Source organism: Metopolophium dirhodum, chromosome 4, assembly GCF_019925205.1.
Source record: "Metopolophium dirhodum isolate CAU chromosome 4, ASM1992520v1, whole genome shotgun sequence".
Classification (NCBI taxonomy): domain Eukaryota; kingdom Metazoa; phylum Arthropoda; class Insecta; order Hemiptera; family Aphididae; genus Metopolophium; species Metopolophium dirhodum.
In genome coordinates this window covers 38,823,971-38,845,158 of record NC_083563.1, presented here as the reverse complement: position 1 = coordinate 38,845,158, position 21,188 = coordinate 38,823,971, and the positions used below count along the sequence as shown (strand labels likewise).

General features: G+C 30.6%; 2 protein-coding genes across 2 annotated transcripts in view; one reads left to right on the top strand and one right to left on the bottom strand.

The window, feature by feature from the left end:
* The window catches only part of LOC132943504 (uncharacterized), a 31,027-nt gene extending 10,265 nt beyond the window's left edge, over positions 1-20,762 (bottom strand). The window contains 2 exon segments of the mRNA XM_061012528.1: positions 17,169-17,292; positions 20,652-20,762. Coding sequence (XP_060868511.1) covers positions 17,169-17,290 — 122 coding nt within the window. The 5' untranslated portion in view covers positions 17,291-17,292; positions 20,652-20,762.
* LOC132942745 (calcium uniporter protein, mitochondrial) overlaps positions 1-21,188 on the top strand; it is a 79,757-nt gene that overhangs the window by 33,592 nt on the left and 24,977 nt on the right. The gene's annotated exons all lie outside the window — the stretch shown is intronic.

Here is a 21,188-nt window from a genome sequence, read left to right as displayed (position 1 = left end):
TGCACACAGTGAACATGTGCTTGAGTGGGTCCTTGAGTGGTTTGGATTCACAACTGGACCCATTAAGCCCAACCCGGGGAGGTGCTCAAACAGGGATTTTGAGATTTACGATGGAAATTGTTGTTTATAAATGGTTGCTATTGGTTATAGGAGAAATAATTAGTAGAAATTACTAACCTTTATAATATATTATTAAAACGTGAGGCGATTTCTTATGACAGTTAGGTATATCTGAAGTTCTTTTGAACCGATTTTCATGATTTCTTTTTCTAACGCGAGTACTCGGTGTGCAGATGAGCCATCAAAAGAGAGTCCAAAAAATTAATTATTTAAATAGTTATTAGTAGTATTAAGTTTGCCGTATTGTTACATAGCGGCATTTGTTGACATATAAATTGCATTAATGTGCATTGTATTTAATTCATAAAAAAATATATATAAAATACAGTTGCATACCTACATATTAAAAAGAAGTATGAACGGTGATCGATTTTGTAAAACTTTTAAATGTGTCGAATGAACTATATCACGCGCGTGAATTCCTTGAATTCTTTACCTAACTCTTAACTTGCCCGGCCTCGCCACAAAACGACTTTTATATAGAGTTTATTATATTATTATTATTTTGTTTGACCTGGTGGCCGACCGTTTTAAGATGTCGGACTTTGAAGTATCACGAGCACGTAATAAGGGTGAACGGTTATGTTCAGACCTTTTAAACCCCCACGTTATGTATACAGTTTATAATTTGGTGGCGTCGTCGTACATACGTGATTTGTTTCTGAAATTTCAAAACTGAACGAATTCCATATATTGTTCTCAAATTCCAAAATGTTAAATTTATTCCCTAATAAAAAGAAATACCTATATAATATGTTTTGTACTTTTGAATATCGGGTTAACTTTATTTTATTTTTGGTATTTTAGCGAGTAGATACAGGAACTACAAATTTAATTATTTTTTCCAATGTTAAGTAGTATTAAAAAAGAAACATATGATGATTGTATCCGAATATTGATGTGATGAAGCCCTCCCCCCCACATAACTATTGTTAGCATGTTTGGTGTTCTAACTTTATTGTATTCTAATTAATCATTTTCCATTACATTGATTAAAAAAAATAAAATGATAATATTATTATAGCTTGTTTTTCAAACAATTACATAACAATTTGATGACAAGTTTTCTATTGTTTCTTGGAAAAATTTAAAATCATCACTTTGCTTACTTATCAATCTTATTATAATATCATTATATTTAGTTTTTTCGTTGAAAACCTATAAAACCTATATATAGTCATTAAAAACGTGAGTGATTTGTTTTTAACGAGTTTTAAAATTACGTTTATTTTAGGCTGACCCAATTTTTTCCATCGAAACTTGAAAGTACCTTTTAGCGTTACATAGAATATATAAATTTGGTTGTTACAACAAAAGTTCTACCTACCTAGTTAAAAGTTAATACTTTAGTTAAAGTGATACTATCAGTAGTTGGTATATGGTACCTATGGTTTATTTTATAGATCTGTTTAAACTTGAAAGTAATGATAAAGCATAGGTATACAACCACACAGTTGACTTTTTCTATATGTGTTAACATTTTTTTCACCACCACTTGCGTAATTTTAAAAGGTCACGGGCGAGTGGGTGATTAAAGAGACGACCGCATTCGTGGCAAATATAGTTTGGTATATATGATATCGATTCTGTTATCTACACACTACATGCACACATCTGCAATGATGTAGCACATTTAATGGTGTATTTCCTCACATCTGTACTCTGCAGTGACTTATAGGTAAATCATAAAAAAATGTATAAAATAGAAAGTTGCAAGTTTCTGTGAATATATTATATACCTAAACCTAGGTAAAAAAAAAATGCTATTTACAGCGATGGTCTTAGTACTTTTTTTGTTATATTTTTTATTTATTTCTATTGAGGTTTTTGGGTAAAATTGTAATCTAACAAAAGTAAGCTTTTAGAATTTAAAATAAGCATAACTACTATATAGCTACTGTTATTTAAATTAATGGGAAATGAGTTTTCTGAATTTTGTAGTTGCAAAACTAAATTTACATAAGCAGAACATTAGACGACAAAATACTTTAACATCAACTATAATTAAACACACGACGATTCATATACAGAATAGTATACATTTTTTGCATGTTTTATTTACAATAGTAATTACTATAAAGGTCAACTTTACTAATCTATAATAGGTAATTGAGATCTAGGTAATTTTTGTCTACGTAAATTTAAAATATTTTTTTTAAGAAGAAACTGTTGAGAGTTTAAACTTTAATGATTACATATATTTATATAATTATATAATTTGAAAAATGTCCTTCATTTATTGGTGTATATTACACAATTTCACAATAGAAAATAATATTTTGAATAGATAATACATTTATTATTTCAATTGTTATATATTATCATATTGTTAAATAAATATTTATCATAAATTATATACCTCTCTATGAATCTTCAAATGTTCACTTATTATAATTCGGTCGTATTATCTTAAATTTACACGAAAATTGAAACAAGGGACGGTTATATTGTATAGTTTATACGTTGTAGTTTTGTACAATGTACAGAATATACATGGTGATTCACAAAGCACGATCAACTTATTTTTTCTTTAATAATGAATTGATCCAAATTCTAATTTTTGGAACTATTAAATATCCATATAAGAACCATATTTTCAAATAATTTGAATTACTTTAAATACTATTTATACCATTAATTAAGGACTAAGGAGTGTCCTTTGGCGATACAAACTTCTTTTTTAAAATTAGCACCAACCTTTTTTACTTAAATTGTTATAATATGATTTTTTTTATAAAAATGTATGTATCTAAATATAAATTTTAACAAGAAGTTTTTGTGTTGCTTAATTTTGTGTACTAACTATACTAAAGATAATAATAAGTCCATCAAGGATCCATATCCCATTACGGGATTGGAAGATATAGATTATAGGGTAAATGATAATTAAAAAATTTAAGTAATATATATTAATCTTTCAGCAGTTTAGCCCGGGTATAATACATGTTATACATCGAATATATTACATTCGTTTTTGTAAAACTATTTTGAACGGCTTTTATATTTTTAACTTTAGTACATATAGCAATAACTCAAAAAATACTCGTTTGAATTTTGACTTAGATACATCAATATTTAAAAAGATGATTTACAGTGAAAAAAGTTTGGTTCTTATTTGAAAAAAGATGTTTGTATCGTGTATATAATACAGACACTTTTTAGTTGGTATAAAAATCTAAATAATTGTAAGAAGTTGAATAACTTAATTAGGTATTAAAGAAAAAATTTGGGATGAATACTAAACTTGATGTTGGGTATTCATCATGTGTATATAAAATACAATATACATTATTCCATGTGTATAACATTACGAGTTTATCCAGCTAATTTTGTTTCACAAAATTACTAGTATAACAATTGGAAATTTATTTGTTTTAATTTGTTTTTTTTTTTTGAGTTAAGCCTCTGACAACTGAGTTCAACTGTGGGGGAAGGTACACTTGGTTTGAACACGTGTATGTGTGGCAAGGATTTGTCACTAAAATTCGGGTGGTTACTCATCCGAGAACTAGTGAGTAGTGACACCGGCTGGTGCTGGCACTCAGAACATGTTTGACTGAAGCCTAACCAGGCAACTTTAGTTTTCTTTTATAGGTTTAGATTCTAAAAATCTAAACGTTAAAATAAAAAAAAGTAAATAGAAGAACATTTGTAATTCAGTACCTATATTTCATAGTTAGACATTGTTGTTTTATAGATAGTGGCGTATAAGTTGAAGTTTTTTTTATAACTTATTGGTGTCTATTATATGTAGGTATTAATGTATTATAGGTTTTCTATACCTATTATAATTATTATTGTAGTACACTTAACATAAAAGCCATGGCAATAGCTAATAATATCTGGTTGGTTATACATTTGTAATCTATATTATATCGTATATTATCGTTATTGCAGTTACTATACATATAGTATACGTAAAAAAAAGTTGCTTATTCCGTATTCGATAATTTTAAATATATATTGTATTATTGTCGATCCCATGTGCAGTCCTGTAGAGTGTAAAGATATAGTATACACTACATTTTTAATATTGTGTTTAGTGTGTGAAACAATTCAAGCAAATAAAAATATATTCCTTTGACAGTTTTCATATTGTATATTATTATCATTATTCATTAAATTCAAAATAAGAGTACCTACTAGTGATATTTTTATTCATTATCAAACTATTTTTACTTTAAAAACAGCAGGATCATTTTAAAAGGAATTCCATTAATAAAGTAGTCTGTGAAACGGATATTTGTTAGACAGGAAAAAAATGTATCGTTGACTATAGAAAAGTGAATTTTTTTCAAACTGTGCGATTCGACGTGCTACAAGACATAGTAATGCGTACCTATTTACGTTACGTAAAAACAGAGAAATGTATACCATGACTAAAGTTTATAGTGAATACAGCAGTGTGCGCGCGACCTTGCTTAATGATATTATTATTATTCTTCTTCAGATTATCGCGCGATGAGGCTGTGACGACCTGGGGACACTTTGGTGAAAGCGATGTCGACACTCAATATACAATAATATATAATATTGTACCTTTATTACCAAATACGTAGGTACGCTCAAACTGCACGCCTTATATTATGCAGATTTTCGACTTTTGAGCGTTTTGATTATCTCAGTGAGGCCAGGTATAATATGACATTATTAATTGAGAATTCGTCGCGCACGAATATGGCGCACTCATCAGTCTGTATCATGATACTTTATGGATGGCCCTAACCTAATCTCCCGCGTTCACATGTGTTGTGATCATGTGTACTCCTGATATTTACACCAAAATAAAAAATTAATTTGTTTAATATTGTACTAAAAACCATGTCACGCCCCCCCCCCCCTCCCGTGGGTACCGATTCTGCCAACCCGAATTCTATCCACTGAGCGGGACGTATTTGAATATTTGATATTTTTCTTGCAAACATCAACCATCGTATTCGGATACGATGTCGACAGCAATCTCTTCAACTTTAATAATACGCAGTCGTCGATTGTGCAGTTTTTTCTGTGCTCTTACATATATATATATTTATTTTTTTATTATTGATTAACACGCGTCAACTTAGGTCATTGGTTGGTTTTTCAACTGTGGGGAGGGAACTGTAGGTTTGGTTAACACGTGTGTTTAGTTTTGGCAGAATTTCAGATTGGGCACTCATAGGTTTCTGCCATGCCCGATCGGGAGATGACGGTGTGCTCTTATACTACTTGCATATAATATGCATTTAATAATATATTGTGCATTTAATGATGTCGTGGCCATGATGTGATTTACGAGTGCCAGTCGTCGTAGGAAATTATCGTGTCGTCGCCAAATTATGTTTGCATATTACAATATTACATAATGATCAATTTTCTCACACAGTCATTTGGTTGAATCTGTTTATATTCGTGTTAATCTATAGGTACGTGCGTCACAAATCACATTAATACAAGTCGCGCGCGCGTTTCGGGTCGACGATCGCGCGTTGTGTTTCAGTTGCGCCCGCGCTCACAGCTAGTGTGCCGCCCAGCTTTAGTATTATAATATATTAATATATAATAATAATATTATGCTGAACCTAGCAGACCGTGCCTGACAGCTTTTGTCCGGTTGCGAGTTTCTTACGCGATGTATTTGCGAATAAGTATATTAAATTCATTAGAGAACAGTAATACAAACGATTTTTCGGTCCGGCTTAGAGGGTTATTGTTGGTAAATCGTAATCGTATAATAAATAATAATCATAATATTATGATTATATCATATTATTATGATATAAACATTGGACATAATAATATTACATTTATTTACAGCTGGTAATAAAGTTATAAGTTTTCTTCTAACCGTATCCGTTATTGCGTGTTTTATATTCTTGCTACCAGTTACTGTATTTTTCGTGTTGCCAAACGTTATTATCATTATGATTATAATAGTGCTGTGTTTTTATGATCTTCTGTTTTCTTCTAATTGGCTGATTTGTACTTGCTTATTTTATTATTTTCTTTTTTTTCTCGAGGCATCAAATGCACGTAATACAATACCGAATATGTAGTGTACTGTGTACCTATATTTAATAATGTCAGCTGTTTTTCACCAGTGTAATTTGATACTGGCAAACCGATGATTAATTGCAGTGTCTATACGTATAACTTTTGTCATATATTATATGTATAAAACTTAATGTTATAAATATAAGTTTTTATAAGATACACAAATTGTTAGTAAGCCTTTAAATTATTATGCTGTCTGAGTCTACACGAAGGTCGAGTCCTTGTGATTTCCATTGGTTTGAGTAAAAGTAATAATATAATTTCGATGGCACATAGTTATTTTACGATTAAATATTAGGTATAATATGTTATTAGTTTTGCAATTATTTTGTACATTGAATAAATATAATATAACAACGGGACAGCGGAAACCTTTATTGTTATTATTTTGAATTTTTGAACTTAAACTATGGTAATTTAAATAATTATTATACGTCATGTAATATTCTACTTTACATGACTGCATTGATATTCGAGTAAAGTATTATGGATATCATGTCTTGTATAGTTACTAACTACTGAATTATCATGAAATTATATTTTAAATGTTTTTGGCTAATCATATAAAACGAGTTTATAACAGTCAGTAGAAAAGAAAAACATTTGACATGTTTAATTAAAGTATTTAAAAGTGTAAAACTTGAATACATTCAACAAATTATAAATGATCAATAGTAGTTATTAATTTGTCAAAAAAAAAAATAATTTCTTAGTAGCTGTATTGAATGTCTACTTTGTTTGTTTCATTAGAAATTAATTTTTTTTTTTATACCAAACAAATCTATAGTTATATCTAGGTCATATTTAAGTACTTTAAGTTTTTGTTGTGCTTTAACACTTGCTGCCGAATTTACATAACGTTTTAATGTTCCTAACTTCTATTAATCAATATTTCCATTTTATTTTCTTATCCATTATTATGTCCATATTTTTAATTCTGATCACGTTTTTATTTTCCTTTGTGGATTTTGGCGAAGAAATGTCATCAAAAAACGTCTTTTAGACCTGAAAGAAATTAAAATTTTTCGAGTAATCTGATCTGTGGCTTAGCTGAGTACATGCGGGCCTAATCAATTTAACCGAAATTGATATTTAAAATGTGTTGAATACTACCAGGAGCATTTTTTCTGTGGCCCGCATATATTATGTTGATAATATATTAATATAATATATCGTTATAGTCTAAGGTCTATACACCTTTAGTTTAAAATTTAGCTTTAGTTATTATGGCTTATATCACGTTAGTATTTTCTTAGGTTCTATTGTATATCTTTGTTCGTACGTTAACAAGTACTTTAACTTGTTTAATAATTATTTTTAATGACCATGCTATTAAAATATGTTGAAAATAATAAATCAGTTGTTGCGAACGCTTTTTGTCTGCCTTAAGGTGTCAAGATGATTTCAAACGGTGACGTTATAATGAGTTGTAAATGTATACCTAATCGATTAGGTCAATGATAACAATGAAAGACAAAAGACAATATGTATTCGTCAAATCGTCAACGAAAAAGTGTATCTTTCACGAATATCAACAATTATTGTTAATTAGAGCCTGTTGCGTCTTGAACAATATAATATTCGCGGGAGATAACTATGAAAACCTATGAGGTATTAATACATGTTATACTGATGTTGATGATTTCACTCTCCATGCTTTCTGCCCATTTCACGACGAAGCCTACTGGACGGCTCTCTGCTCGCCAAATCCGGTCATTCACAGTGGGATATTCGATTTCCTCCCATATCAAATAATTTTGTTTGTGTGTATATAGTGCGTTCCACATATCTATTCCGCAGGTGGATGTTACGGTCTGTTAGACAGATCTAATGGACATACACTCCAGAGGCCCCCTCATGAGCGTGACGTCACTTCCGACAGACGTAGATCCGGCTTATTGCGAATTGGGTGTTCGGAATTTCTGGCTTTGTTTTACATAATTGTACAGAACAATATTGTTCACTATGGTCATTCAGAGAACTTTTATTAAAATGCTTTACAGTTGATTACCAGACCTATACGCTCTGCCAAGTTGTATTCGAAATTGTACTCGTTTTATTTTTGTTTTCATTACGATTAATTGTTTAAATCTTGAAAAGTCCATTATTTTTTTAAGCATTATATACTCATTAATTTAAGATTTCCTTATGTTGTTTTAGTTAAAATTAATGTAAAAGGATACTACTGAGAGAAGTTTTATTAAGTATATAGTCCTTTAATACCTTACAAATACAATATATAACAAAATTCGGAGACAGTAATCTGTTGGGATTTTGTTGAGTAAATACATATCAATCTTAGTCTCACGAGAAAACTTCACAACATATTTATTTAGCTCCATATAAGTCACGCTGTGGAACACATCCTATTTTCAGCTGTCAACGATAGCTGTCACTATATTACACTATGTTGACATTTTAACATTTACTTTAATACCCAATCCTATCAAAACTTTAGTATAACATAGATGTTGTGTTGTATTATAAAATGTTGGATGATGGTTATATATTACTTGTGAAATCTGTATGAATCATAATTCATAAATACGGCATTATACAGATAGTAACTATAGTTACTAGCCTTATTATAGAGTTAGAGTATAATATAGTTACCATAGTAAATAAGCCAATAAGTAGTTTAAGTACTATTATAGCATGATATATTATCAAATGTAACCTGGACAGCTTATATAATTTATGTAATATATAATATAGCTATCAGGCGCATGTAATCTCGATTATAATAATTAGTGTTAAATGTTTATAATGTTCGTATATACCTACGTATACCGTACTTATACGTTTACTCGCACAAAATATACTTATGTGAAAACCATATAAGATAAAGGTTAAATAGGTACCTCTATTCGTTTTATAACAATAATTTATAATACACGAACTATATTATAGTGTATTGTCGGTTAGTTGAATATTTTTAATAGTTCCGTTTTTGGATATAAATCTATTTGATCATATTGTGTAATCAACGAAAGCTCCCAAAAGATAGTTATAAAAGTTGAAAGCGATACATTCATGTTAAAATATTTTATATTGAATGGTATAAAAAAATTATCCAAATTTATTATGTGCTGTGTTTAAAGCGTTGTCGGACAAGGCTATTCGTTTTTACTCTTTTTGCTCTAAAATAATGACCTTACATAATATTATTGCACTAGAGGTGGAACGTGAACAACATTATAAATAATATTAATATCTAATGACTTGGTATAGGTTCCTATAATATCGAATAATAAAAAAAACAAAAATAAATGAAAGACTCACCGAGGGTAAATTGCCGTGAACAACTTGACGTGCGGCGCGACGATGACAATAATATTAGGCAGATTACACGGCGTGAAGTATATTACAAATATATACGCGATTTTGCGGTTCTGCGACACAGTCGGTAAAAACGGACTCGGGTACGTCTTCCGGAGACGATACGTATGACATGTACGCGCGTATCTATACTGCGCGCGTGACTGGAGGACTGCATATAGGCGAACGCGGCACCGATGTATATTTACGCGCTCACACACACACACACACACACACACACACGCACCAAAGCGCCAGGTGAAGTGTTGTGTACGTGTGTGTCGTGTGTGTATAAATCGTAGGTAGAAGTATAGATATAGTTGTCCACCGGAACGTCATCGCCGGTGCCGGCCCGTTCCAAGGTCTGCGTTGTATACGCGGAAGAGGAGTAGGAGTATAGGCGAAGGGGCAGGTGGTCGGAGAACGGTGCACTCGACACCCCTGCAATCGGAAAACCCATTATATTTAGATATTTACTTCACGAGGTGGTTCGCAAGACCTCGCAGCAGCCAGACTCATATCTCAGCCGTTATTTCATCTCTACCATGGTACCATAAGCTGGGTATTCTCTTACATCACTTTTACAATAATAAATTGTGCTAATAATTTCATATTGCTGTTGTTGTTATTTTTTTTTCAAAACACGCGCCATTTTTCTCGCCCCTCCACCGCGTCCAACCACCCTTCCGGAGCCGGACTCGACATGGTATTACCTGCACTGCCGTCATTATACATTTTTTTTTTTACTACCGATATCGACAAGCGCGCGCGTGCAATGTTCGTTGTAGTTTACATCACGGAAATACGACGTATATATATATATATATATATAGTCTACGTCTAGAGGGCCGGTAACAGCTTTTTCCGGCGACGCGGTAGCCATATTGCTGTGCACAAAATATAACGCCCTCGGTGCAGCGCGCTTGTTGTTCGTTCCGGTCGGACGATCGTGCTCGAGCGCCAGCTGCGGCTGCAGTGTACATCGTATAATAATGTATAATATTATCACGTGTTGTAAGCATACTTAAACATCATCACGTCTGCTGGGCGTTATGGTATACGCCGGCCGCGATGTGTTTGTGTGAGCTCCGTTTAATTAACGGCTGTCGACCGCCCCTTGCCACCCCTTTTCGTGGCAGATCCACAACTGTTCTCCACGAGATCTCCGTTATGTCCACGAAGACGCGGATCCGACTGTATTTGGAACTGTTCACCCCCAGCCACCTCAGGCATACAATTTGTGATGTGCATCTCTAAATATCATTATTACATTTAACTAATATTTTAACTCGCAGAGTACTTACACTCATAATATTGTACTTTAAAAAAAAATTAAAAACCTTCAAGAAAATATGTACGCATCTATTTAATATACTACTTAATCAACATTGGAAATATTTAGTTTATTATTTTCTTTTTTAAGTTATATATATTTTATGCTCAAATATTGTTAAAATGATCATACAATTTTCCCCAAAAAATATGTTTTGTATTTTGCTTTTAAATACATATTTTTTAAATAAATTATATACCTAAATATTTTACCGCCCCCAAGACCGCGCCCTTTTTATACAGCCCTGTGTTTGCGGGTAGAATCATTATTATATAATAACAGTGTAATGGTACTATACAGTCCTAGCTCCTGTGAATTTTTCGTTTCGTTTGATCGTTTTTTAAATTCTCCATTACCTACGCGTATTATTTGGTCTCAACGCGGAATTCCGCGCGAAAACCTTTGACGGCATCCACTTTATTTGCGCTAAATGTCCATCAACTGCATTTCTGCGATAAATCCAATAAATGTCATAGCCTTGAAGCCTAAAGGAAACTCGGCTTGTTATCGTCTGCGAATACAACTTCTGCTTTGAAATAACCTTTTTTTTTCATTTCAGACATCTTTTACCGATTCGTTCGGGCGTAAAGCTTGTAGTCTGCAGTCACCGTATTAAATTATTGTAAAATGTGACCCTATTGCATAAGTTGACTACTTTGTTAAAGTGTCAAACTAATAATTAATCACAGTTGGAAATATTATGTGGTATGACTACTTAATACATACATATATATATATTTTAAAATACTCTTAATATTGTAGAGATAGATTTTTAATTTTGGTGGTGGAAATAAAAACTTTGATTCTGTGACTGATGACCTATAAAACTTTTGGGTACGATCGTGGACCAGGTAGATAAACTTTTCATTTGGGGATTATCAGATCAGGATAGGATTTTTTTGGTTTGTTTTTTTTTATATTTTGCAGAACAGTTTATCCGTCGTAATGTGATTTATGTCGAATAAACCTATTACTGCAAAAACGTTTCCATATATCATGACTCCCAAGCGCTTACGTATCAAAATTGTTGTAATATTTTTGGTGTTTTCCCTCTATATCGGTTGAATGCATTACAAAAAAAAAAATGTATACTATAATTAAAACTTAACAGCAACACTTATAAGTATAGTCGCAATAAGAAATTATTTTTTCAAAACATAAATTTATAAGTAGAATTATTAATTAGTAGAAAAAAACTATATACTAATTGTTATCAAACCACAACACACGAGGTATGAGGTCTGTTATATTTTTTAACGTTGTCATTTTTGTTATGAATATAATAAACAAATGCAAATTTTTAGGACTTACTTTAAATTAAAATTTACCTAATGTAAATAATTTCAGAAAATATTGTTTAATTGTATAATGTTATTACATTTTCATACAAAACATTATTAATGTCTATTATTAACAATAGTTTTGGGCTTCAGCCCTCGTGAAATATGATGTGTATAAATGAGTTTCACTTTTTTGTAGTGAAACGGTTTATTAGACAGATACAGCATTAGTACCTATATATAAAAAACGGTTTAATTATTTTACAAAAAAATATTTCAGCTCTTTTCATTTGTTCTACAGTGGTTATAATGTATAAAAACGTATACAAGTCTGGATAATAACACGTTTGAATGGAGAAATATAATAATAATAATTTCATATTTTGCGGCTGTCAAGTTAAAAGTTTTGTTTCCTTCCACCACACACACACCTTATCATTTTAATTAATATACATTGCACCCGATTGCGATATTGCATTATGCATTTCTGTCGTCAACAGTTAAACGACAAAAATGCATTATGGTATGCGCATATAGTTACACTATATTACTATTCGGGAATGAGTATAATATCATTATGGTGTATACGACAACTACGGCGTGTATATAATATTTATTATGTATAAGATTAGCATATTCGATTACAATATAATGTTATATATAATATAATACACCGCACTCGCCTGCCCCGTCTCTTTTCCTGTCTGTTTTCTACCCAAACGCGTACAGTAATCAATATTACTATCTATACTCTGTATTAATATTCCCATGTGCATAGTAACTGTAATCACTAAAAAGGCAAAACCTAGCACAATGAATTAATATATTATAATATTATATGATGATGCGTCCATAAATTGTCTTAGATGTGAAACGTATACCTAGCTAAAATAGTAATTCGTCTACGTCTAGTGATAAAGAATATTTTCGTATTTTTCAAACGAATATTATTATAATAGGTGGAATTCAGAGACTTATATAAAAATGGTCGATAAAAAAAAAGTCATTGACCATTTTCGTTACATATTTTATTTGAATATATAATATGCATGATGATACGTATACAACCGTAATTTATTATAATATATTTTTATAATAATATTTGCACGTTCAGCGTTTGTTATTGTTACTGTTTTCCGCATATTATATATAGCTACATACAAGTATACAATGTCTCTCTCTACGTGTTTTTTTTATACATTTCTCGGAAAACCCTTTAAGTATAATAATCGAATTTCGCAATTGTGACACCTATATCGTCGTCTTTGTACATACAGTACTTTTATATTATATACAATAGTGTTAAATAACGTTTGCTTTTAGAAAAAATTTGAGTTTCGGTGGAATTGCAGGTTTTAATCGCACGTGTATAATTAGTACTCAGTCGCGTTTACTTTAACCTCGGCTGTCAGTCGTGAAATCTTTGAAAACCATAGAATCGCACGCGAGCACACACACGCATGACGTGATGAGACCAAACCTCGTCATTAGTTCAACTTTTATTGTTGGTTATTTTTAGCACCTGTAGTGTGCTTTTGACGGGTCGGCTGTATTGTTTTCGTGGACCAACAAATCATTGACGGTGCAGTCATGGTCGGAAACTCGGAACTATAATAAATACGTATATATCATCCTATATATATATGTGTGTGCAATGTGTATATGTTTTATTATGTATATATAGGTACCATATATTCATAAGGACACGGAATTCGCGTATAACTCGGTTATCTGTGTGTTATTTCTATTATTATTATTATTAGTGGTACATTTTGTTGAATAGTAATTTAGAAATGTGCGTGTAGGAAGAGCATAATCATAATAATACATGTGCTCGGTTTGTTCGCGTATGGTATATGTTCGTTAATTTGAAATTTATCACGCATGATACGGTTTTCGCGCATAATTAAATATGTCTAAATAATTATAACCCGATTGTTCTTTACGACCAACGATGATGGCCTAATGTACCTAGTGAAAATCGGAATCTCGTCCTAATATAGCAAAGCTATTAATGAAAACATTATATTATACATAATAAAAACATTTTCCTCGATAAAAAGTCCTTGCGTGTATGGAAATAAATAATTTTCTTAGAGAAAAATACTTGTTGATAAAAATATAATGCACAGCTATACTTGATTATACCTGATTGATTTGGTAAACCTGTTATTGACGTATTTATTTAAAAAGGTTGTTCACGTTCATTTGTCCGATATATGCCACACATTTTATTTTTAAATCGAGTAAAATATTTTAAAAACGCACGTGCATTATAAGCATACGAGTGTATATAAGGTACATATTACACTCATAGCACACCTATATTTTATTTGTTTAGTAAAATTTTTTTTTGTGATATACTGACTCGTCGATTTTAATGTTACTTGGGTAGGTTCTGTTTATGGTATTATTGCTCTAAAGCTAATTAATTTCGTGATTAGAATATTATAGTACTTTTTTGGTTTTTAAACCTATATAATATTTTTATAAGTTTATAATTTCATTATTAAAATAATCCTGTTGTATGAAAATTGAATTTATAATACGTGGCAGTAATACATTTTATTTATTATAATATTATTATGATCAAAATACATAAAAATTATGAAGTTTATTTTTGTAGATAAATATTATATGGGTTTAATTTATTGCTTCAAATGGAATATAATATTATTGTATGAGTTACTATTTTATGTCTGTTCTCTAGGTTTCATAAAATATATCGTAAATTGAAGGTTAGAACTATATAATATGTGTATAATATCATTACATCAGTGATGATTTGAAAATATTGTGTAATAATCAATGACATGTTTGAATTATCTTATCTAGACACCTTTAATCGAAAAATGATCTCACGAAATTTTATCTTGTCATTTCATAAGTCATTACCGACGTTACGCATCTATCTACCTAATTATATATTGTTATTACACTTGTATATTGATCACACATTTTTATGTCAGGTTACTATGAAGTATATTTTGAGGTTTTTTAATATAAATTAGAATTGAGTATGTTTTGTATATCTTGAGCTAACAACTGTCCTATTTGACATTTTAACATCTGCTGACAAGTCAAAAGAATCTTTTGAATTTTTATTATTGAAAAATTTACACAATTTACTTCTATTGTTAGAACCTACTTCAAATAATACAATGTATCGTCGGTACACAATAAAAAAGTGAGCTTTTGTATTATTGAATAATAATACAAACTACAATCCAAAAGCAGCAAATTCTGTAGTTTTTGATGGTTTGAAGTAAATTTTTAGTACATTTATTACATTTACGATTTATTCACGTGTATACGTATATACTTCATATTGAGTTTTTTGTTGTAACTTTTATGGGATCGAAAAATGCCGTAATTAAATAACGAAAAAGGTGGTCTAGAGAGTTCTTATTTAAATATTTGGCACTCGCATAGGTTCATCTTTTTTACATTAAAGATTAAACTCTTACAATTCGCTTTGTAAAAGCACATAAAAGACAAAACATTGGGTTTTTAAAAGTATGTGTATATGTGTTATAAGATAATACATTGTCACAGGGAGTTTAAATAATAATTTCCAAGTATTCAATAATAGTTTTTAATATTTTTATTTAAAGAAAATATTATTTTGTTTACAAAAATGATGTACCTATAATAAATATATTATCTGAATACTAAATTTAGGTAAAAAGTTATAAGGTTGAATTTAAATTTTAGATTTTTAAACTCAATTGTATATAATAAAACATATTTTCAATAATTTAATTAATAACATTGGTGTGGACACCCCCTTATGGACACTTAACGAATATAATATGTACTTATACCTATATAATTATAATAATTTATTGGGAACAAATCTAGCTTAGCGACCAGGCTAATTTTTCCATTTTTTTTTTTGAAACCTCTTTCTTACAACGAGTTAATAAGAACGATGATGCAAAAATTAATTGCTAAAAATCATTAGTTTTTAAGTTATAGCATTCCAAAGTTCACAATTTTCGGTTTGTACCACGTATTCGTACAACTTAATATTTTACCACGCATTTGGAACTTTTCTGTTTAACTCAACAACCTTTTTAAAAAAAGGGGTTTGTGTTCATTAAAGCATAGCTGAGTCAAGCATGCTGTAAACAATGGGGAAGTCTGAATTTTGCGGCCAGACTTATTTCAAAGTTATAGCTAATTAAAATGTTTAAAATTTTCCTATAATCGGCGTTGTCACTCGCCGCTGCGCTCGCTCGGTCAATTAAAATCGATAAAAATCCTTCAACTTGTTATTTAAAATCATTATAGGTATGTTTCAGAATTATTTTTACACCATCATTTTTAAAACGTTGATGTACCTAGGTTTCCTAACCTAACCTAATATTTCCAAGCAGATAGACACAGAAATCGTTGATCAGAGAAGTATTTTGTAAACCGTTATTTAACTTATTGCATTAGGTATGTCGTATTTTTGTATCATTAAATTATAATTGATAAATGATAAGTATTATTAGTATTACAATATTACCATCGTTACGAAAATGTAAATACTAGATAGAGTTGCGTGCTTGTTATATTGTTATTGCTAACGTGGTGGTAGGGGTATACTGGGGTATGTTTGGGGAATAAAATCATTCATGTGCGTTATATGCGATTTTCCGTTGTTTTCGAACAAAACTTACACAGTTATTGTTCCTTATGGTTATTGTAGGGCAAATATATTTTTTTACCGTAGTATAACTTATGTAACACGTGTCCGTATACACAAGTAAGCCCACGGTCCTGCACTGTTATCGCCTATATTTGGGAATCTTGGTTGAAAGCCAATTTCTTGGGCTACCCGATTGCGTTTTTGTACGCGTATCACTATTTTACAACATGCAGGGGTCATTGTTTGTGTTTTAATGATAATACACCCTCGTTGTGCGGGTAGGAAACGGTCATAAAAGTCCACATAAAGTCTAATGATACTTTTAAGTATCTATATTTGCTGATGGTGGGGGATCTTAAATTATATTACTCGTAATACGGTTTATATTATTTATATATAGTATAGTGAAGAATATAAATAAATTATATTATATAGATTTGACACTCACTCGAACCGATTGCCGTGGCCTTGTTTTTTGATATTATCCTTGCGTCGGTGTCGCTGCTTATTTGATCCCTTTTCCTTCTCCTTCACCACGAACACACCACCGGTCGAGTACGTGCCGCCCATTTCTGGAAAAACAAACAATTCCATAGATGTATAATTATTATATTATTCAATGACTCTGGTGGTAGACTACACATCCGTTCGTGACCCTACACCAACCACGATATTTATCCGGCCCATGAATTATTAATTTAACACCTTTTCTATACCTACGCGTATATATATCTCGTATTTTACGACCAATTCCTCTGAATAGCTAACCACCACAGACACATTTATTTAACGAATTTGTTTTCACCGGCCGTGAATTAAATTTGTTACATAAGTATAGCGTTTACAGAATTAAACGTTTTGGAAATTATGGATTTTAACCGCACATTAATGAAAGAATTTAAAGTTGGCTGTATTAATCTTATTTTTATTTTTTACTTGGTTTACATTTTCATTAAGGTTAATACAGTTTGTTAAAATTGAAATATTATCAAATATGTTTTCCTCCCGCGTTTTATTGATCACAAAACTTTTATTTTCTTTTAAAATAAGCATGTTTTAAACTTTCATTAGGATATATTATCATGGAAAGAAAATTGAACTTTTATTTACTTAAAATTACAGCTTTGCTGTTTAGTAATAATAATTATTATAATATACTATATTCAGAACGAAATCACTAAATTTCATGAATATATCTGGATAAAACATAATATATAACTTATATTACATCTTAATGATTTTCATTAAAAAATAAACAAAATTGTAAAAAAAAAACGACCGGAGTTTAAGAATTTTAAATATAATATAAAAGTGAGATTATCGGGATTACTTATATTATAATGATATATTTTAAGTTGACTAGGAAAGAGCTTTTTGGCACAGTAAAAAAGCTATAAAAGTTTCACGTTGAAATGGAATATCAGCATGGCAGTATATGTTTATTGATTGGATACTCAGACGATGGGACTATTAAAGAAGTTTGAGCATTGGAAAGTCGAAAAGAATAAAATATGTTAGGAAATATAATCTAAAATTTTCGGGAAATTCGTCATGAAACACTTTGGTACAGAGATAATATTATATTGTCTTTGCTTAATTTGTATTCGATAAAAAATCATCTTACAATATAAATCAGTGTTTTTAAATGTCATCATAATAAGATAATAATTTGTAACTACATATCGATAATATTATTAGTTGACTCACCAAAATATGTGTTATTCTGAGCAGTACTAAAATATTTTCTTCGTATTATATAAATGTCGTAGATTTTAGATGTATCTAAACTTGGTGAACATTTTTATTTTATTTACCGAGTTTTTTAGTTTATTTACCAACATTAATACAGTTTGAACGGAAATGTAGTCATTTACTGTGACGCGGTGAAAATGTATTTGAAATTCATGTCTTGTATTACAGAACAATACAGTTTTAGTAGTTTCACGTTGTATTATAATTCTCGTTGTTTATTTTACTAAGTACAAAAATTATGGTTACAACTTTAGCACGTTTCCATTTAATTGCTACTATTTCATGTCGCTAAAAATACATTTTTATTATTTCCCGGGATTGGGTGTTAGTATGCGTCTTAAGAAAAACTAAAATGAAAAGAAAACCTATATTTGCTACGCGTATACCGTTTTCCCAGTGGACCATTGCATCATACAATATTCACGGTTTAAGAATTTATGGTTTTTTTAAAAAATATATATATAAATTTCTTACATTATACAGTATACACATTATAAATATATTATGTATGCCTATATAAAATATGTGGTACAATATTCGTTCAATTAAAATGTATGTTATAACTTTTATTGTATACTTATATATTTTATATGCTAGCAAACGTCATTTCACACCCTTAACGTGGTCGTGGACTTAACAAACGCTGAGACTATGCGTACCTATGTGGCCATAGTATGTATGCTGTTATACCTATTATAAACCGACCAAACGATAGGCACCGAAACTGTTCATACACGTACGTAATTATATTCCCTCGTGACTGTATGTCTTAAATCCTCTAAGCCTCCGAAAGAAGGGACTGAATAATAATGCTGCTGGGATGTCTACTTAGAAAAGCTTGGTATAGAATTTATCTAGATATTTATTTCGGTGACAATAACATAATGCATCACGCGAATTTCCGTCAGTAAGGAGTTAAGATTGTTCATTCTTCCGCAAATTTAAAGCTTATGATGGTTATATATTATATTATATAAAATAATTAATAATTATATATATACAAATCGTGTGTTTTTATAAAATTATGTACTGTGTTATACTGTTTCTTATTTTAACCCATTTTTTCGTTTTACATTCAAAAAGCATTTGTTTTTAAACCATAAATAATCGTTAGTCAAATTCAATTTTAAAGCTATATTTTTTTTTTTTGATTTTCATGCCAAAATCTGGTAATGAATTTTAAATAATTGTTTTTTTGTTCGAAAATTCTATAATGACAAATTAATACTAATTTAGAAAAATACTATCTTAGCTGGTATTCATTCCTCTGCTGTTATACCTATTATTTATTTAAATATAGATGTAGGTATATATCATATTCGTGTGAATAATTGCATGCCTTTCTTTTTTAATTTGTACGGTTGCTACTCTTGTGTGTCAGTTATTTTACTAATGTACAATTTTTCGATGGAATGTATTCAGAAGCCATTTAAATTAATAGAATACGTCACTTTCCATGTCTGACATGGAACCACTCTTACACGGAGTAAGACCGTTTTCATGAACACTTATTTGTCTTCCACAACTATATGTATTATTCATCTGCACTGTATGATCTAACCGTGTTGGTATACATCTCCGAGTAAGTACCACTTATTTCTCAGGAAAAAAAAATGAGCTCGTGTGTTTAGGATTCCAATCGCGTTGTGTCGTCAAACCCTTCGTATTCCGGTATACCAACAGTATTTCGAACGCGACAATCGATAAGTCAGCCGCGACCTTGCACGGTTCGTCCAGCACACTAATTACCGTCGAAAAAATGCTTTTTTTATATATAAACTTGATATAATTTTTTACATCAACACACATCAAGGCTAATGCTGATTATGCACTTATTATATTATTACATATATATAATTCGGATGTATATAAATTGTATGAACTTCGGTCCCATACATACTTACTTGACGTGAGCGATTTATTTCACGAGAGGGATTTTTCCGCACGATAATTAATGGCTTTTAGAAGCCGTGTACTTCCACGCCATACTATATTATGTACAGTGTAGGTACTTTACCGGGCAACGTACAAAGACTTTCGGAATAGTAGTTTTAACGGAAATTCGAGAAAACAAACGCGTGCGGTTGACAAACGCCCAGTGAATTCATAGTCGTACAAATAACCACGTAATAGGTCTCACAACAATATAGTAAATATAAAAATAGTAGAAAACACTTACCTGTACGTGTACGTATACTGCAACAACAGCTTCGTCAAACGCACCCAAGAATCGAACTACTGTGCGTTGGCCGAACGAATGAGCTCGCAGACTGCACTGTCTATACTCCTGTAATCATCTTAAACCCAATTCTTAATCTTAATTAAGAAGGATGCGTGATGTATATCATTTTTTTTTCACTTGCCCACTTGATAGACCTACTGGAACGATACACTTCTCGCGCGCGCGTCGGGTGTTACTTTCTTTTCATAACTATACCTACTATTAATGCAGTTTTTCTTCAAACTATAGGTATAGGTATGTATGATTATGTTACATTATCATGAATTTAATTAGGTATACCACTATACACAACACCATAGATGTAAAGTGATAATGAAATTTGCTATGAAGTGAAAATAGTCACTGTTCCGTAAAAAATTATTCGTCAAATTTCGTTTATCAACTATTAAAGTGGGAAAAAATAGTTGTATGTGTGTATCTAATAGGTATGTGTGATTTTTTAGAAAAATAAATATTTCAAATATTTTATTACAA